The sequence below is a fragment of the Pelodiscus sinensis genome, chromosome 2 (assembly GCF_052426305.1).
Source record: "Pelodiscus sinensis isolate ZL-2025 chromosome 2, ASM5242630v1, whole genome shotgun sequence".
Lineage (NCBI taxonomy): Eukaryota > Metazoa > Chordata > Testudines > Trionychidae > Pelodiscus > Pelodiscus sinensis.
The window spans coordinates 220,865,852-220,886,292 of NC_143053.1; the positions used below are offsets into that span (position 1 = coordinate 220,865,852).

The 20,441-nt window shown below is 42.2% G+C and overlaps 2 protein-coding genes across 3 annotated transcripts in view; one reads left to right on the plus strand and one right to left on the minus strand.

Moving 5' to 3' along the window:
- PTER (phosphotriesterase related) overlaps positions 1-10,838 on the plus strand; it is a 45,288-nt gene extending 34,450 nt beyond the window's left edge. For both annotated transcript variants that reach the window (XM_075922450.2, XM_075922451.2), the window contains exons 4-5: positions 5,053-5,193; positions 10,498-10,838. In XM_075922450.2, coding sequence (XP_075778565.2) covers positions 5,053-5,193; positions 10,498-10,708 — 352 coding nt within the window. In that variant the 3' untranslated portion in view covers positions 10,709-10,838. The remainder of the gene's footprint in view (positions 1-5,052; positions 5,194-10,497) is intronic.
- A 665-nt stretch (positions 10,839-11,503) lies between these two features.
- Positions 11,504-20,143, minus strand: C1QL3 (complement C1q like 3). The gene is made up of 2 exons (XM_075922453.2): positions 18,673-20,143; positions 11,504-14,102 (listed from the first exon to the last, which is right to left on the minus strand). Exons 1-2 carry the CDS (start codon positions 19,258-19,260, stop codon positions 13,923-13,925), a joined length of 768 nt encoding a protein of 255 aa, XP_075778568.1. The 5' UTR covers positions 19,261-20,143; the 3' UTR covers positions 11,504-13,922.
- Between the last annotated feature and the right edge of the window lie 298 nt (positions 20,144-20,441).

Sequence of the window (20,441 nt, forward strand, 5' to 3'; positions counted from 1 at the left end):
CACACTGTTGGCTCATATTCAACTTGTGGTCCACTATGACCCCTAGATCCCTTTCCGCCATGCTCCTTCCTAGACAGTCGCTTCCCATCTTGTATGTATGGAACTGATTGTTCCTTCCTAAGTGGAGCACTTTGCATTTCTCTTTATTAAACCTCATCCTGTTTACCTCTGACCATTTCTCTAACTTGCTAAGGTCATTTTGAATTATGTCCCTATCCTCCAAAGAAGTCGCAACCCCACCCAGTTTGGTATCATCTGCAAACTTAATAAGCATACTCTCTATCCCAATATCTACATCATTGATGAAGATATTGAACAGTACGGGTCCCAAAACAGACCCTTGAGGAACTCCACTTGTTATCCCTTTCCAGCAGGATTTAGAACCGTTAACAACAACTCTCTGACTACGGTTATCCAGCCAATTATGCACCCACCTTATCGTGGCCCTATCTAAGTTATATTTGCCTAGTTTATCAATAAGAATATCATGCGAGACCGTATCAAATGCCTTACTAAAGTCTAGGTATATGACATCCACCGCTTCTCCCTTATCCACAAGACTCGTTATCTTATCAAAGAAAGCTATCAGATTAGTTTGGTATGACTTGTTCTTCACAAACTCATGCTGGCTATTCCCTATCACTTTATTACCTTCCAAGTGTTTGCATATGATTTCCTTAATTACCTGCTCCATTATCTTCCCTGGGACAGACGTTAAACTGACCGGTCTGTAGTTTCCTGGGTTGTTCTTATTCCCCTTTTTATAGATGGGCACAATATTTGCCCTTTTCCAGTCTTCTGGAATCTCCCCTGTCTGCCATGATTTTTCAAAGATCATAGCTAAAGGCTCAGATACCTCCTCTATCAGCTCCTTGAGTATCCTGGGATGCATTTCATCAGGACCTGGTGACTTGCTGACATCTAACTTTCCTAAGTGATTTTTAACTTGTTCTTTGTGTATCCTATCTTCTAAACTTACCCTCTCTCTGCTTGTATTCACTACGTTAGGCACACCTCCAGACTTCTCGGTGAAGACCGAAACAAAGAAGTCATTGAGCATCTCCGCCATTTCCAAGTTCCCTGTTACTGCTTCTCCCTCCTCACTAAGCAGTGGGCCTACCCTGTCCTTGGTCTTCCTCTTGCTTTTAATGTATTTATAAAAGGTCTTCTTGTTTCCCTTTATGCCTGTAGCTAGTTTGATCTCATTTTGTGCCTTTGCCTTTCTAATCTTGCCCCTGCATTCCCGTGTTGCTTGCCTATATTCATCCTTTGTTAGTTGTCCTAGTTTCCATTTTTTATATGAATCCTTTTTTATTTTGAGATCATGCAAGATCTCCTTGTTAAGCCAAGCTGGTCTTTTGCCATATTTTCTATCTTTCCTACACAGCGGAATTGTTTGCTTTTGGGCCCTTAACAACGTCCCTTTGAAATACTTCCAACTCTCCTCAGTTGTTTTTCCCTTCAGTCTTGCTTCCCATGGGACCTTACCTACAAGTTCTCTGAGCTTATCAAAATCTGCCTTCCTGAAATCCATAACCTCAATTGTGCTGGTCTCCCTTCTACCTTTCCTTAAGATCATGAACTCTATTATTTCGTGATCACTGTCCCCTATACTGTCTTCCACTTTCAAGTTCTCAACTAGTTCCTCCCTTTTTGTTAAAACCAAATCCAGAACAGCTTCTCCTCTGGTAGCTTTTTCAACCTTCTGAAACAGAAAGTTGTCTCCAATGCAGTCCAGAAACTTATTGGATAGCCTGTGCCTCGCTGTGTTAGTTTCCCAACATATGTCTGGATAGTTGAAGTCCACCATCACCACCAAATCTTGGGCTTTGGATAGTTTTGTTAATTGTTTAAAAAAGGCCTCATCCACCTCTTCCACCTGGCTAGGTGGCCTGTAGTAGACTCCTAGCATGATATCACCCTCGTTTTTTACCCCTTTTAGCTTAACCCAGAGACTCTCTACACAGCTATCTCCTACGTTCATCTCCACTTCAGTCCAAATGTGTACATTTTTAATATACAAGGCAACCCCTCCTCCCTTTTTTCCCTGTCTGTCCTTCCTGAGCAAGCCGTACCCTTCCATACCAATATTCCAATCATGCATCCCATCCCACCAGGTTTCTGTAATACCAATGATATCATAGTTGTATTTATTGGTTAGCAATTCCAGTTCTTCCTGCTTATTACCCATACTTCTCGCATTTGTATATAGGCATCTAAGATACTGATTTGATCTTGCCTCCCTGTTGTGCCCTCCTTTCTCCTTGCCATTATAGGCCGTAGTCCCCCCCATTTCCAACCCATCTCCCAGTCCCGCACATTCAGCACTTACCTGTGGGCTTTGCTCACCTGCCCCCGACAAACCTAGTTTAAAGCCCTCCTCACAAGATAAACATAGAGATATGCACTCACCAGGGATTAGTCCCGCAGACTGAATAATTTGCTCTAAGAAGATCCCAAAAAGCTGCTGTTCAGTGATGGATGAAATACACTCTCTTTGTAGTACCAGATCTGATATGCCTTTTTTTGGGTGAGTAATCCTTTAAATAAACATCCCTCTAATTTTTTTTTAAAACCCAAACAAACACCAAAAGCTTCCTTCCTCATGAGTGTGACAGGACACTTTCTGATACCATGCATGCATGTCTTATAGACTCATAGACTTTAAGGTCAGAAGGGACCATTATGATCATCTAGTCTGACCCCCTGCACAATGCAAGCCACAGAATCTCACCCACCCTCTTCTAGAATAATTCTCTTAGCTATATCTCAGATACTGAAGTCCTCAAATGGATTAAGGACCCCAAGATGCAGAGAATCCTCCAGCAAGTGATCTGTGCACCACGCTACAGAGGAAGGCAAAAAACCTCCAGGGGCTCTGCCAATCTATCCTGGAGGAAAATTCCTTCCCGACGCCAAATATGGTGATCAGCTGAAGCCTGAGCATGTGGGCAAGACTCACCACCCAGACACCCAGGAAAAAGTTATCTATAGTAACTCCTATCATCTCACCATTGGCCTATTTACCACTGATAGTGAAAGGTCAAGTAGTTGCCAAGATCATGTTATCCCATCAAACCATCCCCTTCATAAACCCATCTAGCTTAATCTTGAAGCCAGATAGGTCTTTTACCTTCACTACTTCCCTTGGAAGGCTGTTCCAGAACTTCACTCCTCTAATGGTTAGAAACCTTCGTTTCGAGTCTAAATTTCCTAATAGCCACCTTATATCCATTTGTTCTTGTGTCCACATGGTATTAAGCTTAAATAATTCCTCTCCCTCCCTGGTATTTATCCCTCTAATATATTTAAAGAGAGCAATCATGTCCCCCCTCAGCCTTCTTTTGGTTAATGTAAACAAGCCAAGCTCCTTGAGTCTCCTTTCATAAGACAGGTTTTCCATTCCTCAGATCCTAGTGGCCCTTCTTTGTACCTGTTCCAGTTTGAATTCATCCTTCTTAAACATGGGAGACCAGAACTGCACACAGAATTCCAAATGAGGTCTCACCAATGCCTTGTATAACAGCACTAACACCTCCTTATCCCTACTGGAAATACCTCGCCTAATGCATCCCAAGACCACATTAGCCTTTTTCACAGCCATGTCACAATGGCGACTCATAGTCATCCTGTGATCAACTGGGACTCCGAGGTCCTTCTCTTCTTCCATTACTTCCAACTGATGTGTCCCCATCTTATAACTAAAATTCCTGTTATTAATCCTAAATGAATAACCTTACACTTCTCACTATTAAATTTCATCCAATTGCTATCACTCCAATTTACAAAATCATCCAGATCTTCCTGTGTGATATCCCGATCCTTTTCTGAATTGGCAGTACCTCCCAACTTTGTGTCCTCCGCAAACTTTATTAGCACACTCCCACTTTTGGTACCAAGGAGAGTAATAAAAAGATTAAATAAGATTGGTCCCAAAACTGATCCCTGAGGAACTCCACTAGTAACCTCCCTCCAACCTGACAGTTCACCTTTCAGTATGACCCGCTGTAGTCTCCCCTTTAACCAGTTGCTTATCCACCTCTCAATTTTCATATTGATCCCCATCTTTTCCAATTTAACCAATAATTCCCCATGTGGTACTGTATCAAATGCCTTACTGAAATCGAGGTAGATTAGATCCACTGCATTTCCTTTATCTAACAAATCTGTTACTTTCTTAAAGAAGGAGATCAGGTTGGTTTTGGCAAGATCTACCTTTTGTAAAACCATGTCGTAATTTGTCCCAATTGCCATTAACCTCAATATCCCTAACTGCTTTCTCCTTCAATTTTTTTTCCAAGACCTTGCATACTACAGATGTCAAACTAACAGGCCTGTAGTTACCCGGGTCACTTTTTTTCCCTTTCTTAAAAATAGGAACTATGTTAGCAATTCTCCAGTCAAATGGAACAACCCCTGAGTTTAGAGATTCATTAAAAAATTTTGCTAATGGATTGCAATTTCATGTGCCAGTTCCTTTAATATTCTTGGAAGAAGATTATCTGGGCCCCCCCAATTTACTCCCATTAAGCTGTTCAAGTTTGGCTTTTACCTCGGATATGGTAATATCTACCTCCATATCCTTATTCCCATTTGTTATGTTGCCATTATCCCTAAGCTCTTCATTAGCCTCGTGAAGCAAAGTATTTGTTTAGATATTGGGCCATGCCTAGATTATCCTTAACCTCCACTCCATCCTCAGTGATTAGCGGTCCCACTTCTTCTTTTTTTGTCTTGCTTAGTTCTTTTTGCTCATTGGAGTTCATTACAGTTGCACATGTTATGCTACATGTTAACGTATATTAAAATGCATGGGGAAAGATGGAATAATGGATTGGTTTATTGTTATTTATTAACTTAAATTTCTCAAACAGTAGCTCAATTTCTCAGTAAACCTGATCAAATATTTTTAATTCCTCGGAAGTAAGATTTCCCCCAAGTGATAGCTTTAAATGCTGTAGTCCATATAACGTGGTACTCTAGAACCATTTCCAACATGCATTCTAATTATTTGTTTATGCACATTTGCACTCTGCTTTGTATTTTCTGCAGGACTATATTTGATGAGAAGAAACTGCTGGAGTTTGCTAAACTTGGATGCTACTTAGAGTATGACCTCTTTGGTACAGAAATACTTAATTACCACTTCAATCCGGATAGAGATATGCCAAGTGACAATGAAAGAATTGCAAGGTACCTAGTGCAATGCAATGAAGTATAAATAATAACACTGCTAGCTATTAAAAATTATTATTATTGGTATGCAGGTTTCATGTGCTTGTTGCTCATACCAATATGCTAAATGATGGTAGTTTATTGTTACTGGTATTTCTGTCTAGTACAATAATTATAACCCTAGTTAGGTATGCATAATGCAAACATTTCTTCGTACAGAAAATGCAGATTTTTCTATGAAAAACAAAGCTAATGGGCTATCTTAAAGATGTTTATTCATAATTATTTGTTCATTTAGTTGGATATCACTGCGTTCAGTGGTTTCTCTTTTTTAACATCCTGGTCTCCAAGATGAGGAATTACATGTGATTGCATAAAGGTTTGGCCTTTGTTTATACTCATTCCAGTTTTAGGTGTTATTATTAATCACTGTCCCGTCTAATTGTAATGTCTGAAAAATGGACAAAAGATTGTAGCCCAAATTCAACCCTGGCCTTACTGGAACTGCTGCCACTTAGATGAAAGGTGCACTTAGATGGAAGGTTCATTTGCTCTTTTCCCTTCACTGTGCAGCACTATCTGTTGCTCTGCTAGGGCTCGTCTAGATTACATTCCTCTTTCAAAAGAGGGATGTAAATTAGGCCGATCAAAAGTGCAAATGAAGTGTGGATTTAAATATCATAGAATCATAGAATCATAGGACTGGAAGGGACCTCAAGAGGTCATCGAGTCCAGCCCCCTGCCCTCAAGGCAGGACCAAGCTCCGTCTACACCATCCCTGACAGATGTCTATCTAACCTGTTCTTAAATATCTCCAGAGAGGGAGATTCCACCACCTCTCTTGGCAATTTATTCCAATATTTGACCACCCTGACAGTTAGGAATTTTTTCCTAATGTCCAATCTAAACCTCCCTTGCTGCACTTTAAGACCATTACTCCTTGTCCTGTCCTCAGAAACCAAGAGGAACAGTATCCTGTGCTTCATTTGCATATTCAAATCCAATTGCTGTTTCGAAAAAGGGTATTTTGAAAGTGAAACCGCAGTCTAAATGCAGTTCTTTTGAAAAAAACCTCCTTTTTTGAAAGATCCTGTACTCCTGAAAAAATGAGTAGTACGGGATCTTTCAAAAAAGGGTTGGGTTTGGGTTTTTTTGAAGGAACTGCATCTAGACTGCAGTTTCACTTTCAAAATATCTTTTTTTGAAACAGTGATCGGACATGAATATGCAAATGTAGCGTGGGATACTTAAATCTGCGCTTCATTTTCACTTTTGATCTGCCTAATTTACATCCCTTTTTCAAAAGAGGGATGTAGTCTAGACATAGCCCTAGGCCCTCTATCACTTATCCCCACCACCGCCATCACGCTCCCAATCCGAGAGAGAAAATTATTTCCTCCTGAAAACTCTTTAATGGTCCCCATGTTCACTTCTTTTTTACCTCTTCCCTGCCTTTAATCAGCATCTCCAATACCAGTCTGTTCAATGAGATTTTATTAGCATAGCAGACTGTACAAGTGTTGCCAGAGAAGAGACAGACCCTTTAGGTATGTGTCAGAGGTGGGTACAGCTTCCTGCTAAGTTTGGAGTGGGATCCCCTGTGTCTGCTTGTCAGCAGTGTCATTCCTAATCAAGTAGCAGATTACTACATTGCATGATGCCATCACTTCTTTCTCCCAGGGGCAGAAACACTTTTTTCTCCTCACTTTTTGATGAGAGGCTTTTATGGTTTCTGATAATTTGAGGAAATATAGGAAATATCTTTCTAGTTTTCACTCCTATTTTAGGCATTTCTTTTTTGCCTCCGCCTCCTCTGTAACATTGGCCACACGATCTCTCTTGTCTGGTTTCAGACTGTTATCTCTTTTCTGCCAAGCATTTGTCTGATTCTGCTCTTGACTTTCTCTGTGCCTGAAAGATCTCCAGCTTTTCAAAAGATGAAATCTTCTCTCTCTATTGCTTTACAATCTTGCACTCACGATCTCAAATCCTGCTCTGTTGTAACAACAGTTTTTCACACTTGGCCTTTCTAACATAGACTTGCAAAGCATTCAAACAGTCCTGCAGTTGTTTTCCATATGCAACTCTTATTGAAAACTGTGAGCTATGCATCCAAAAGCAATGGTCTACTGGGCTTATGGTAATGTGTCTCTCCTTAATCATGGTAATATTTTTGTCCTTTCTCCCAGCCACAGCTGTTCCTCCTTAGCTCCCTGGCATTGAATGAGTGTTGCAGCAGGCTTTTTATAAAAAGAAATACTACAAGATTGCCCTTTGTTCTGGTTTTGTGTGTGTGTGTGTGTTTGGGTTGGAAATGCCTTTAATCTGTTTCTTGTACTTTCAGAGTGTTCATACGTAAACACCATGACAATGGCAATCTCCTGTTTTTCTGCAGATTCATAATAGGCTGACATTTGACTTATATTGAACACAGAGTAATACGTATCAAATAGACCCCTACATTTCTTTGTGCAAGTATTCAAAGAATATTTTCAGGCATATCCATGGTCAGATCCTATACGTACATATGAATGCACTTACATAAATGTGTATATCTAGAAACACAAATAGAGATATCAATATGTATGTGTATGTACATATGAGATAAGTATATGCAAAGGGTATGCAGAAAATTATTTTTAATGAGCAGGCGTGTAGATATATTAAGATATATTTTTAGGAAAGTTATGGGGCAGAGGTAGTTGTATTTCTGAGGCTGTCTCGATCTTAGTTTGACCCAAAGTCATCATCTCTGACATCTCTTTCAAATGTTTTATTTCTTCTTTAGTTTTTGAGGGGTTTATGACACATCTTACCTACTTTTTCTTGTATCTGGTTTTCCTTGTTCAAATTTGGTGGTCTAGTTAGTATTGAATTTTGATTTACAGGACTAACCACTGCCATCTTATCCTTTGAAAGCACACCATCTTGCACTGGCGGTAGTTTTGGGAGAGAAGAATACTTGTACTGTGGCAGTCCTAAAGTACTTACAATGTTAGGCTGTGTCTACACTGGGCCACTTATTCCGGAAAAGCAGTCGCTTTTCCGGAATAAGCTGCGAGCTGTCTACACTGGCCCCTTGAATTTCCGGAAAAGCAGTGACGATTTACTGTAAGAAATCAGCTGCGTTTCCGGAAAAACTACGCTGTTCCCGCTCGGGCAAAAGTCCTTTTTCCGGAAAACTGTTCCGGAAAAGGGCCAGTGTAGACAGCACAGTAGTCTTTTCCAGAAAAAAGCCCCGATTGCGAAAATGACGATCAGGGCTTTTTTCCGGAAAAGCGCGTCTACATTGGCCACAAACGCTTTTCCGGAAAAAGGGCTTTTCCGGAAAAGCAGCCTGCCAGTGTAGACTCTCTTTTTCCGGAAATACTTATAACGGAAAACTGTTCCATTTTAAGCATTTCCGGAAATTCATGCCAGTGTAGACACAGCCTTAGTGTGTGTGTTTTATGAAAAACCACCAGTTTGGCACTAAGCCCCAAAACTTATCTTATTTACCAGACTCGGGTTGACTATGATTTTTGCCCAGTTATATTCACTGACCTCCCTATAACTAATCTTCTGTGTAAATCTTGCCCTCACCTGCCGCAAGCTGACAGTAAGAACTTCCATGTGACTGATGACAAAATAATACAAATGTAATTTGTTCTGGATCAAAACGCATTCAAATAATAAAATATCTAAACTGCAAAGTGCTAGTAAAAATGTTGGCATTGAAGAGTTTACATGAGATAAGCAATGAACAATCATTAGTTTTGCTAATATTTATCATTTCCACTTTAATGTTGCAAGCTAATTGGAGCTCAGGATTCTTGCTAACATTGTCACATCTTAATGGAGTAAGACCTACCTCTGGCCAAAACATTACTGGCAGTCACTTCTATTGCTGGTAGATGCTGTCAGAGAATGACCTTCAGATATAGCTGCCTCTTATTAGGAGGGTATATCAGCCAGCAGAATTTCACCAAACCCCACTTTGGGGGCAAATCATACCCACATTTTGCAAGTATGGAAGGAACATGCTGAAGGGAATGGAACTAAAGAGGTTCTGCTGACTGAAAGAGGGGAGCAGAATGTAGGAAGGTTCATGAAGCTCCTTCTGCATTGCCATAGAGGTGATCTTGCAGATCCCCCAGCCAGACTTCACCCTCAGAGGGAAAGACACTAGCCAGGGCTTATTATCTGTCCCAACTTGGCCCTTTCTCTGCTTGTACAAAATCTGTTCACTAGGACTCCAGAATTAGCTCTGTATGCCTATTATATTGCTGCTGTTACTTTTTTATTTGTAAAGCACTAGCAAAGACAGCTGCTGCCAGACTAGCCATTTAATTGACTTTCTCTGTATATGAGTAGCTGGGGGTAGGAGAAAAAAACAACAAATGGTCTGGTAGCATGTTATAGACTAACAAAACTTGTAGATGGAATCATGAAGTTACCTGTGAGATTTTATCTTTTTGGAAATTAATGACTCTAGGACTTGAAGTGCTTATAGCCCAATTGTTCCAGATGGAAGTTCACTGAAGAAATGTTAATATTTGCATAGTCCACCCATACTTTAATCTGTGAATAAATTTCAACAATCTGGATCAAATCCTCAGCTAGTTTGACTGACTTCAGCGGAGCTACAGCCATTCACATCTGTGGTTATGCTTTTCCCTGTGTGACCGTGGAATAATAAACCATAATTGTTAAGAAAGGCTGTTCAGAGTGAGCAAAAAACCTCCAGGAGATTTTCTTTTTCAGCTGAAAGAGGCAAAGTTACAAATTGTCTAATCCTGATACATTACCATGTTCTTTGTTTGAGAAAATCCCTTAAAAAAAAGTGTGGAAATGCTATGGAACTACTTAGCAATACAAGTGAGGAAATAGTTTGTGTTAGCTTAGAGGTAGGAATTAACCCTGTTACATGATCATTTGAAGAAAAGTGAATGTAGGAAATGGTTCTTTAGGCTTCTGGGCCAGGCCTGCTCATGTTGAAATCTGTGAATTTGGCCCGACACTGATTGTGCAGAACTGCAAAGCGTATAATAAATCCTAGTAAAATGGATTTTCCCCACCCATTGCTCTTGATATATGACGTTGTTTTGCTTCTAAAGGGATTTCTTTTCTCTAAAATGGATCTAGGATAATTTAATCTTTTGTGTATATTTAGGAAACATGCTTGCTTCTTTAAAATATCCTGAAATAGTTCATTTCATTTATAATACAGACTAGAGAGGAGATGTCCCTATAAAATATTTAAATATTAATTATTTCTGTATTACTTCCAGAATTATATGAAGCCTTTGGAGGCAGATGTACATTGAATTTACTTTTTTGTAGGGTTCGGATGTTGATTGATGAAGGCTATGAAGACAGAATTGTAATTGCTCATGATATACACACTAAGAATCGACTGATGAAATACGGAGGTCACGGATATTCACATATCCTCAAAAACATAGTTCCTAAAATGTTATTACGAGGTATATCTCAAAATAGAATTGATAAGATACTAATTGACAACCCAAAACAGTGGCTGACTTTTAAATAGGGTTCATGATTATGTATCCACATCTTGTATGTAAACTTGCTGAGAAAAGTCAGATTTGTTTTGATATTGTGGTCATTTTAAAGCTAAAGTCTTTTTGAGGAAAATTTGTAGGATATTGATAAGACCCCCCCCCCAAAAAAAGCAGACAATCACTCCCCTTTTTAATTAGAACAAAAATGTTATGTGCTATCTATTAATCTGATCACCCCTAATAATCTGGTCTTGAATGAGTTATTTGTAATGAGCACAACTACAGAATCTTTCCAAATAAATATTGATATAACTGATTCGAAAGTGCACATTTAATACTATAGCTCCTTATTATTCAGGAGCTAGTTCCTCAACTAAACTACTTGAGGAAATGTTAAATTTCTAGTTAAATGACCCCCCCCCCCCCCCACCCCTGGAACAATTTGATGTTCCGTATAATATTGATGATTCTGTTAATTATCCTGCTGTTCTTTAATGTTTAAAAAAGAACATGGCACTTTTAAATAGCTTTTGCAGAAAACAGAATAACAGTGGGAAGACAACATGATTTTTAAAAAGGTGAAGTATCTCTCAGGATTAAGAACATGAAGAAATTATTTTAAATGAAAATGTAAAGAATACATGGAAAAGATATTTTTAATAAAGCAGTTTCTAGACTAGTAACAATCACTACTCTTTTGCTTTAAAGACTTCTTTTAAATTATGATTCAATTTTGAGTTGAACTTTGGAAACTTTCAGGTGAAAATGTGAAAAATCATTCAAATCAGCCTGATGTTGAAAAGATGAAAATCCACAAGTTGAAATATATACATAATATAATTTAATGAATTATTACAGTTATAACAAAGGCCATGTTTTAATCAGTTTACAAATCAGTTTGTCAAGATATGATTCAAAAGAGAAATGTTTGCCTCATATATGTTTTTCATTTAAATACTTATTTCTTCTAAACCAAATACAAAGAAAAGATTGTGTATTAGCAATGGCAATCATATTTCAACAATTTATTCTTTCACGTGTCCAGCTTTTGATGTCCTGTGGTAATGAAGTATTCCTGGTCACTCCTGGATGAATGTGCATTGCTAGTTATAAATGATTTTTCATTTGAAACATTGTTTGACACCTATATAAGAGAGCACCACAGCTTTGCTGCCAACCACTCTTTACTGATGACCCTTTCCAATAAAAGAATTTGTGATATGAGAAGGTGTAAAGTCAATTTTATGTCCATTATAAAATATATTGCATATAACCAGTACATCCCATGAATATGGGTCAATGTCTTTATCATAAGGAGTTTAGAAATATTTAATCAAACTGATGTGATGTAATGCGGGAAGAGAGGGAGGCAGTTATGAAGCACAACTCTTATAAATAACTGCTTTCTAGAAGGATGTTTCTATCTTTAAAATCTCTGTCTTAAAGTTATTAAAAAATCAAAGGTGAATATAGTTTATTAATTATGGCAGATATTTGACTCTTCAGTATTTGATAAATCTCCGTTTATCCTTTTCCCTTGGTATAGTAGAGAAGGTTGCATGTGGCAGATTATGTAAAACAAAAAAGCTAGATCCTGCCTCCCACTTTCCAGAGCAATTTATGCAAATAGTATTTTTATTCTGCCATGAAGGTAACCTAGGATCTATACTCCATCAGCATTGCAGCCGGAAGCTACATTATTATTTTGACCCTGTGGTATTCCTGCTATTGTTTTGTTTTAGATTTAAACTTGCAAGTATCATTTTGGGAACAATTAAAAACGTCATTTCTAAATAAAAATCCTTTGAATAGAGATATTATTGATATTGCTGCTCTTACTGATTGTAAAAGATTTTCATAGAATTATAACTCAAACGTATGTTTTTACAATGCAATTCTCTAGGCCATTAAGCTATTATACTGATAAGCCTTCACTGTTTGAGATATAGATATATATGTATATAGCTATATAAGAAAAATAGGCTTTAATACACAGGTTTTTTGCATTTCAAAATGCAAAGCAAGTTTAAGTTTCCCTCTTTGCATAACTGGTTTTTATATTTGGTAATATGCTTATCTGTTAATTACAGTCACACCATACTACAAACTATTCAATACCTTGTAACAGGTACTGTGTGATGGCATAATTATATGGGCCCAAATCCCATTCTCATGCAAGTATCTACACTGACTTTAGCAAGACTGGTTGCATAAATAAGCTGAGCAGGATTTTGGCCAGTGGTTTTTTCACAATGTTCTGTGCAATGATTCTAGTTGATTCTTTATAGTATGTCAAGTCTTAAATAATCTTCTGTTAAACAAAAGTAGTAACTACAAATTTACATTGAAAACTAATTGCAGCAAAGAAATCATTCTGGCCTGGCCTGGGAGTATGGGTGGTAGACTTGCTGAAACAGTATTTATGCAACAAACCATCAAGAACGGGTTTGTAAAATTGTCTAAGTATATGTATTAACACATATGTTTACATATTAAGAGCCAAAATACATTCCCACTGAAATTAATGGGAGTTTTGCAGTTGGCTTCAATGGACCCAGAATTTGGTCCAAATATAGGCAGTTTATGTCATGTCATTTCTTATACTTTCATTGAACTGTTTCTTCTGCCTTTCTTTCGTAAAACACAAGGCTAGAGCAGGGAAATTTAAATGAATGGGTGGAAATTATTTAGAAGATAAAGAGTTAAGGCTTGAAATATGTTAGTTTCTTGCTCTAGATAGCAGGATAACAAAAGTACAAGGCAAACAATTCCTTTGGAGAGAAGAAGCATTTCAATTACTTCTTCCATTTATTGTAAACTCATTTCTCACTATGAGTGGACTCCAAGCATCATAGTTAGCAGGTAAGTCACAAGAACCAAAGCTGACATATGGATAAAGCAGCAAGATCATAATACATCAACGTATCATATATACTGAAGAAATAATTCAGTCTCTTTAGATTTTCCTATAAAAATCGTGATCTATATAGGACTTCATTCACATCGACATTAACAATAAGAAGTATTTGCTTTGGTGGTAGTGGCTCACACATCTGTTTAACTTGGTGTATATATATATTAATATAAGGTTTCTCTGGGTCATACAGATGTGAGTCAGGTAGCATTTGATTTTTCCCCGCTACTGAGGTGTCCCACGGTCAGTATCCGCTGGATTCTTGATTCATTGACTTTTGCCACATGAATCCATCGTTTAGCAGAACAAGCTTAGTTTTTGACTCATGATCAGTCAGCATAAATAATAAATCCAGAAAATGTGCTGTATTTGTTGTTGTTTCCTCCATGTGCTTTTCCTCCATCTAATTTTATGTAAACTTCATCTCCTGGCTCCAAGTGAAGAACCACACTGTTACTCGCATAGTCGTAATTCTGATCAGCGTCCTGAGCAATTGCACTAGCTCGAACCTATGTAAAACAAAAACAAACCAAAAAAATGGTTGGTTAAGACATCTGGACATTCTTCCTGCATAGTGGAATTAAAATATGTTTTAAGAATGAGCAGTACATATTCAGTGCCACTTTAAATGTGCAGCATGCCTAAACACTTCACAGCTGTAGTTCTCTCCCTCAATATCATCAGTATTTCTGACATTGCTAGAAATGGTTTACAATATAGCAGCAAGTTCTCTAATAAGTAGGCTAAATATTTTAACTCAGTTCATTGTCACATGGCTTGCTTGCTTCCTGAGTAATACAAAACTGCTCATTCTCACATCTCCAGCTACTTAGCCCATATGGACAATTTTTCTCCCATCTCCCCTCCCCAAAATAGACTGCAGGGACCTGATGATTAATTCACTTCAGTTTTAAATTGATGTAACTCTAACTGTGGTGGACCTGCTCCTGATTTACACTGGCATGAGATTGTAATCCGCTCCAGGTATTAAGATGTTTTTCAGAAATGTTCTGATTATAATAGTTACCAGATCGTGTTGCCAAAACATAGAAATAATTTCTGGCTGCTCTCAGAATAAGCGATCAAAATTTAAATGAAATGAACAACAACAAAATTAATAAGCAAACAATTTAATCCAAAGTAGGAAATTCTGTTATCGCCACATATTTCTCTTAATTATGTAATTTCTGTTCAGTCCTAAAAGACATACATTTAAAATTACATCAGCATGTACTTTAAGATGATTTATGGAGTTTTCAGATTTTTTTTAAACCTGAATATGCAACTTTAATGCAAACACATTTTCCCTTTAATTATTCTTACTGTTTGTCTACTAATTGAGTTTGTCATTTTTAGCAAAAGAAAATGAATTTATTAGCAAAAAGGACTTTATAATCAGTCTCAAACTGAATGTCAGTTTTTGATCAAGCACTATCCTGTCCTATCCTCAGGTAAAGGTAATACTCCAGATCATTTAACTATAATAATTTACTTCTGCTTTGTAAAATATTTAAACTTATTTGTATGTGATTGATTTTAGTGTAACACATCATCATGTCTGCTTGGCCCTATTTTAGAATAGTTATAGAGAGCTGTAAGTGATTTACTGGTTTTGTAAATCTGAACTAAGTAATAATGCATGACTTTGCTTACAATATGTGGGATTTTTATCTTCATAATTTTAAAAAAGAGCTATAAATCTAGAATTTCCAATCATTTCTTTTAAAATTTAAACGATGGGTTTTCAAATTAAATTTTCATGTGGAATGATCCCACCTCAATACTGAAATATTAAGAAGGGAGAAGCACTCTAGATCTCCAGTTATTATATTATGAAGCAGAGTGGAAGAAAATTCTCTGTGCCCCACCTAACTGGATGAGACCGTCTTACAGGGGATGTATTTGCATAACAATGTGCAAATGTAAACGAATACATTAATGCTGGCGTTATTGGTTCCCATGTATAATTGTTTATTGGAATGATCTGTTTTGACCATTAATTCAGCAATAACTATCAAGACACGGGGCACTTCTTTGGGATGAATGACCATCAGGGTGGAATTGATCTCTTTGGGCCATTAACTCCAGAAATACTCCTCCACAGAAAATAGTCTCCACTGAAGTCATTATTGCTATTATAAATGGGGGAGGAGGAAATAAATAGGTGGTTAGGTTTAAAAAATATATTTTTTTCTAGGGAATTAACGCCTTGTACACTGGGAAATTAAATTATTTAAATTACCCAACCCTCCCCACACACACATTCCATTCATGTCACTTTTCAATGCTACTTATTGGAGCTAATATTTCTGCCAGTGTGGTGACTATGTATATCTTCTGCTGTAAACTCTTTAAATGTGCACATTATGAGGTGTGGGGGACATCAACTTGCCTATAGCCACACTCATTTCATTGCTAAGACTAGGTAGTTCTGATGTCTGTACTGAAAGAATGATTTAGACACTGCAAACCTAAAACTAATCTCCGCAGATTGTATTAATTTGTGCATGGCCACACAGCCCTGGAAATACATTACCTTGGGCCCATAGTCCAGGCTGTTACTTTTAAGATTTCTGCCTCTGGGAAAGCCAATGTAATTTCTTTTTAAAGCCTATGAAAAGAGTCTCAGAAGGCTTGTAAGTGTACTGCCGTAAGAGTGCAAATGTATTTCAAAATTAAACCATTAATGTAGTATCCATTGTACACGTTGCATGAGTGTCCAGCTCATCATTTTATACAAGTACATTGGGATGCAATAATTGCAAACACATACTATGTAAGCAATGTGTTTTCAGCACTTCTGTGCTTAAGCTCTTTCTCTGTGGGAAGGCAAGGTGTTACACTGGAGACCCGGAGCTTCGCGATCTACCTTACCTTGGGATTCTCTCCCTATAAATTATGCCCTCTGGAACATGAGTAATCCCCCACGAATATTACTGAATATACAGACCTATCTGGGGCAGACCCCTTTTAAGCAATTCATTTGATAACATCCGGCCTTTTCCTCCTGCTACCACATTGCATCACTTACCAGTGTTTCACGAACAAAACACACTTTAAAAAGCCCCCGGTGCATTAAAACTACGAATTCATTTCAAATCAACCGAGTCCCACTATTCAGAACAAAATAATATTCCTTGGACACAAGCAAGACCCGTCTTTCATGCGGCGTGAGCGCTGTATGGGGAGTCACGCCGGGGAGCTGAAGTCGGGTTTTTTGGTTAGTTTTTCAGGTTCGCTGTACCAGTGATCAGTCGGGTTTCTAAATGCCTGCCGCTCTTTGCAGCGCTAGTTTATATTGTGCTTCTAGCCTGTAGTGGGGAGGACTACTTAATACATTTTAATACCAAATACAGACTCGTGTTTTAATGGTAAATAGGGCGGTCTCGCTAGCTACTCTACACAGCACTGCTTTTGAAGGAAGCAGCCACAGCGGTCGTACTACACGGAACGGTTTAACTAGTGCGGGCTCATCCGCAGACGCAGTATTTCTAGTGAACATTTGCTAATGTAATTAATTGCCGCTGACGTCTCCATAACTCCATTTCACGGTACTTCGGAGAAACCATAAACAAAAGGTTAAGTGGCAGATCAGTTTAATTTACTGGCCTTTGATGCTTCCATCTGTGAGCTTGCGTTCAACACAGTGCCTGAGCGCAATGGGTCTCTCCTGCTTACGGCCCCGTGCCATACCAGGCGTGTTACGCATTTTTAAGCTTCAGTTTTTGTGCCTTTCCCGGGGTGGGCGGGGAGGTTTAATCCAGAAATCGACACGGACCAGTGAGCATGGCACAGTGACACGGAATCCCAAATTCCAGCTATGTGAGAGCTGAGAACAATCCCTGACGGTCCAAGAAAACCTGGCCAGCCCACGCTTTAGCCTGGAATCGAGCTACCCTGCAGTGTGCGCTTTCTATGCTAGCTGGAGGCATCAATCCTGCAACATTTCTCATTTCCTAGAGGGGAATCCTTTCCCTAGGGGTCTAGAATTTTGTCAGGCGCTGGCTCGGCTTGATTACTAGTCCCAGAAGCGTCCTTTAGTGGGTTAACACTTTATAGTGCTATTGCATTACTTGTAGCAACTTTCCCTGTGCGGTCAGTTCATATCCACAGTATTCAGAAAAAGGAATGTCATCTTCATTTATGGCCAATTTAAAGCTTCTGCAGCCACGTGTCATTCTGGCTCCATTTCAAACGTCTCCGCTCAATTCAGAAGGCATGACAAGCTTTTTCTACCCGTTGGCCCGGGTCAGGACAGGAAAATAGCAGAAGTGAAGGGTGTGAGGGGAGTAGGGTGTAAAGAGGTGCAAAGTTACAGGGAACGTTTCCACAAACTCAGCAAGCGCAGTAGCAGCATTTAGATTAACTAAAATGGACCGTTCCTCTGGCTGGTAGAAGTAGCATCTCAAGATCTTTGAATATTTCAGTCTTCCTGGGGGAAAGATGGCGAATCTCAGCCTCCGCGCCCTAAAAACTAGGGCTCTTCAATGTTTGGTTGGTCTGTCTTACATTTTGGAAGAAATCCACAACCTAGCTCCCGGATTCTCCGGGCCCGCCATGTGCCCTCTAGGCCGCTATCCGCGGCTGGGCGTGCCAGAGGAGCAGCCCGGGCCAGGTTAAAAGAAGATCAGTGGGGGCTGAGCACAGCTGGCGGGCGCGGGCTCCCTGCAGCCGGGAACGCGTCCAGCCAGCGCCTGCTCCCGCGGCAGGACCCGGAGCCTGAGCCCCGGTCGGGCGAACTCTGCTTGCCCGCCCGGCCCAAAGCCGGATCGGCGCGGCTGGAGAGGAGGGACTGAAGCTCCTGGCTCCCCGCAAGCCCAGGAGAGTGTCCCCATCGGCCTTCATAGGGCCGCACCAGGCCCTGCCCCGCCTGGCTCCTAACGCCCCCCGGCAGCCTCCTTAGCCCCAGCCCCTTGATCGACACTAGCCCCGGACCCTGTCCTTGTACCCCGGGTCCCCCTTCTCCCGCGCCGCCTCCTCTGCCCAGGCTCCCGCTGCCCCCTCCGGGATCCCCTCATCTGGCTCCTCTACCCTGCCCCGCCGCACACCCCCGGCCTGGCTGCTCCCCCGGGCCCTCACCTGGTTGTTTTTGCACAGATCTGCCCACATGCTGGTGCCGTCGCCGCCCCGCATGAGCACGTGGTAGGTGAAGAAGTAGATGCCCGGGATGGAGCACGTGAACTTGCCCGTGGTGGGGTCGTAGTGGTTGCCCAGGTTGGTGACCACGTCGTCGAACTTGAGCACCTCGTAGCCCTCGTGCTGCCGCTTGAGGCCGGCGTAGAAGGCGATCTTGGGCACGGTGCTGTAGGTGGCGGCGCTGATGGCCCCGGCCGCGTTGAGCCCCGGCGCCCCGGGGGGACCCGGCAGGCCCTGGCGCCCGGGATCGCCCTTCTCTCCCGGGGGCCCCACCGGCCCGGGCGGCCCCGGTTCCCCGGGCGGCCCGCGGGGCCCCGCCTTGCCCGGCCGGCCGGCCTCGCCCTTGGGCCCGTGGATGAAGGTGGGCAGGGACTGCATGAGGCCGCGGTCGGGCGTGGCCGCCGTGCTGGGCGCCTTGGTGCCGCCGTAGGGGTCGCAGACCATGCGGCAGGTGCCCAGCATCTCGTAGTGGGCCGAGGTGCCGGCCGAGCTCACCAGCACCGGGATGAGGATGACCAGCAGCAGCACCATCACCACCCCCAGCGCGCCGGCCGCGATCAGCCGCCGCCTGCTGCCCACCAGCCGGCTCAGCGCGGGCCGCTCCTCCTGCCGGCCGCCCTTGGACAGAATCTTGCTGGTTGCGCGGGGACCTCCTCAGCGCCGAAAACACCCCGACCCCGGCGAGCCCGCGGCTCGGCTCCGGCTGCTCCGCGGCGGGGCAAGCGCCCGCGGCCGCTCCGCCAGGCGACGTGTGAGCCCGGGCACCTGTGGCTGCCGCTGCCCTAGCGCGCCAGGAGCTGCCGCCCGGCGCCGGAGCCGCTCACACTTTTATGCTCCTGCTGGCGATCGACTTTTTTTTTTTTTTTTTTTTTTTTTTTGCATACGGTGCCACTTCGAATCAACTTTCCCTCGCCATCGCCCCGCGGGCCTGCCCCCGCCTCCTCCTGCAGCGCCGACCAGCCTCCCAAGGCAGCGCTGCCGGCGAAAGTTGCGAGAGCGCACGAGGGCAAAATCCCCCTCCGCCGCCGCGCCGGTCCCGGCTCCCTCAAGTCCCGCAGCGCCCCGCTGGCTGGGCCGGAGGAGCAGCCGCCGCCGAGCTGCGGGAGGAGCGAGCGCAGCAGCCTGCCCCGGAGCCACCCGCCAGGAGAAGAGGAGGCTGCGAAGGCGCCGGAGCAATTTATAGGCCCCCGAAAGCGCAGGGGAAAGGGGAGCTGCTCTGGCATCTCATTCCGGCATCTGCTCCGCGCTGCCCACTCACCGAGCCTGGCACTACCCGGGCGGGGGGGTCCCCGCCGCAAGCGGCTGAGGAGTGAGCTCGTGCGCGCTCCCTTGCTGAACCGGGGCGCGCCACGGGGAAGAGCCGGGGCTGGGCACCTGGCAGGTCCCGAGCGAGAAGTGAAAGGTCACCCCCCCCCCCCCTCCCCCCGCTCCACGGGCCCCGGGCTCTCTCCCGCCGCGGGAGCGTGTTCGCGCCGCTCGCACTTTTCACAGCGGGACGAGGCGCGTCCGGGGACAGGGATTTGCAGCCCCGCCTCGCTCCGCTGGGGACGAGCTGCCTCCCTTCCCTCGGGGCACAGGCAGGTGCCGTGTCACACCCGTACAGACCCCCCCGGGACATTTCTCTCTCTCGGAATTAGCATTCAATGATCAGCGGGCAACGTGGCCCAGGCGGCTTCACATTTCACCCGGCTGTTTTCAAAGCCCAAGGAAAC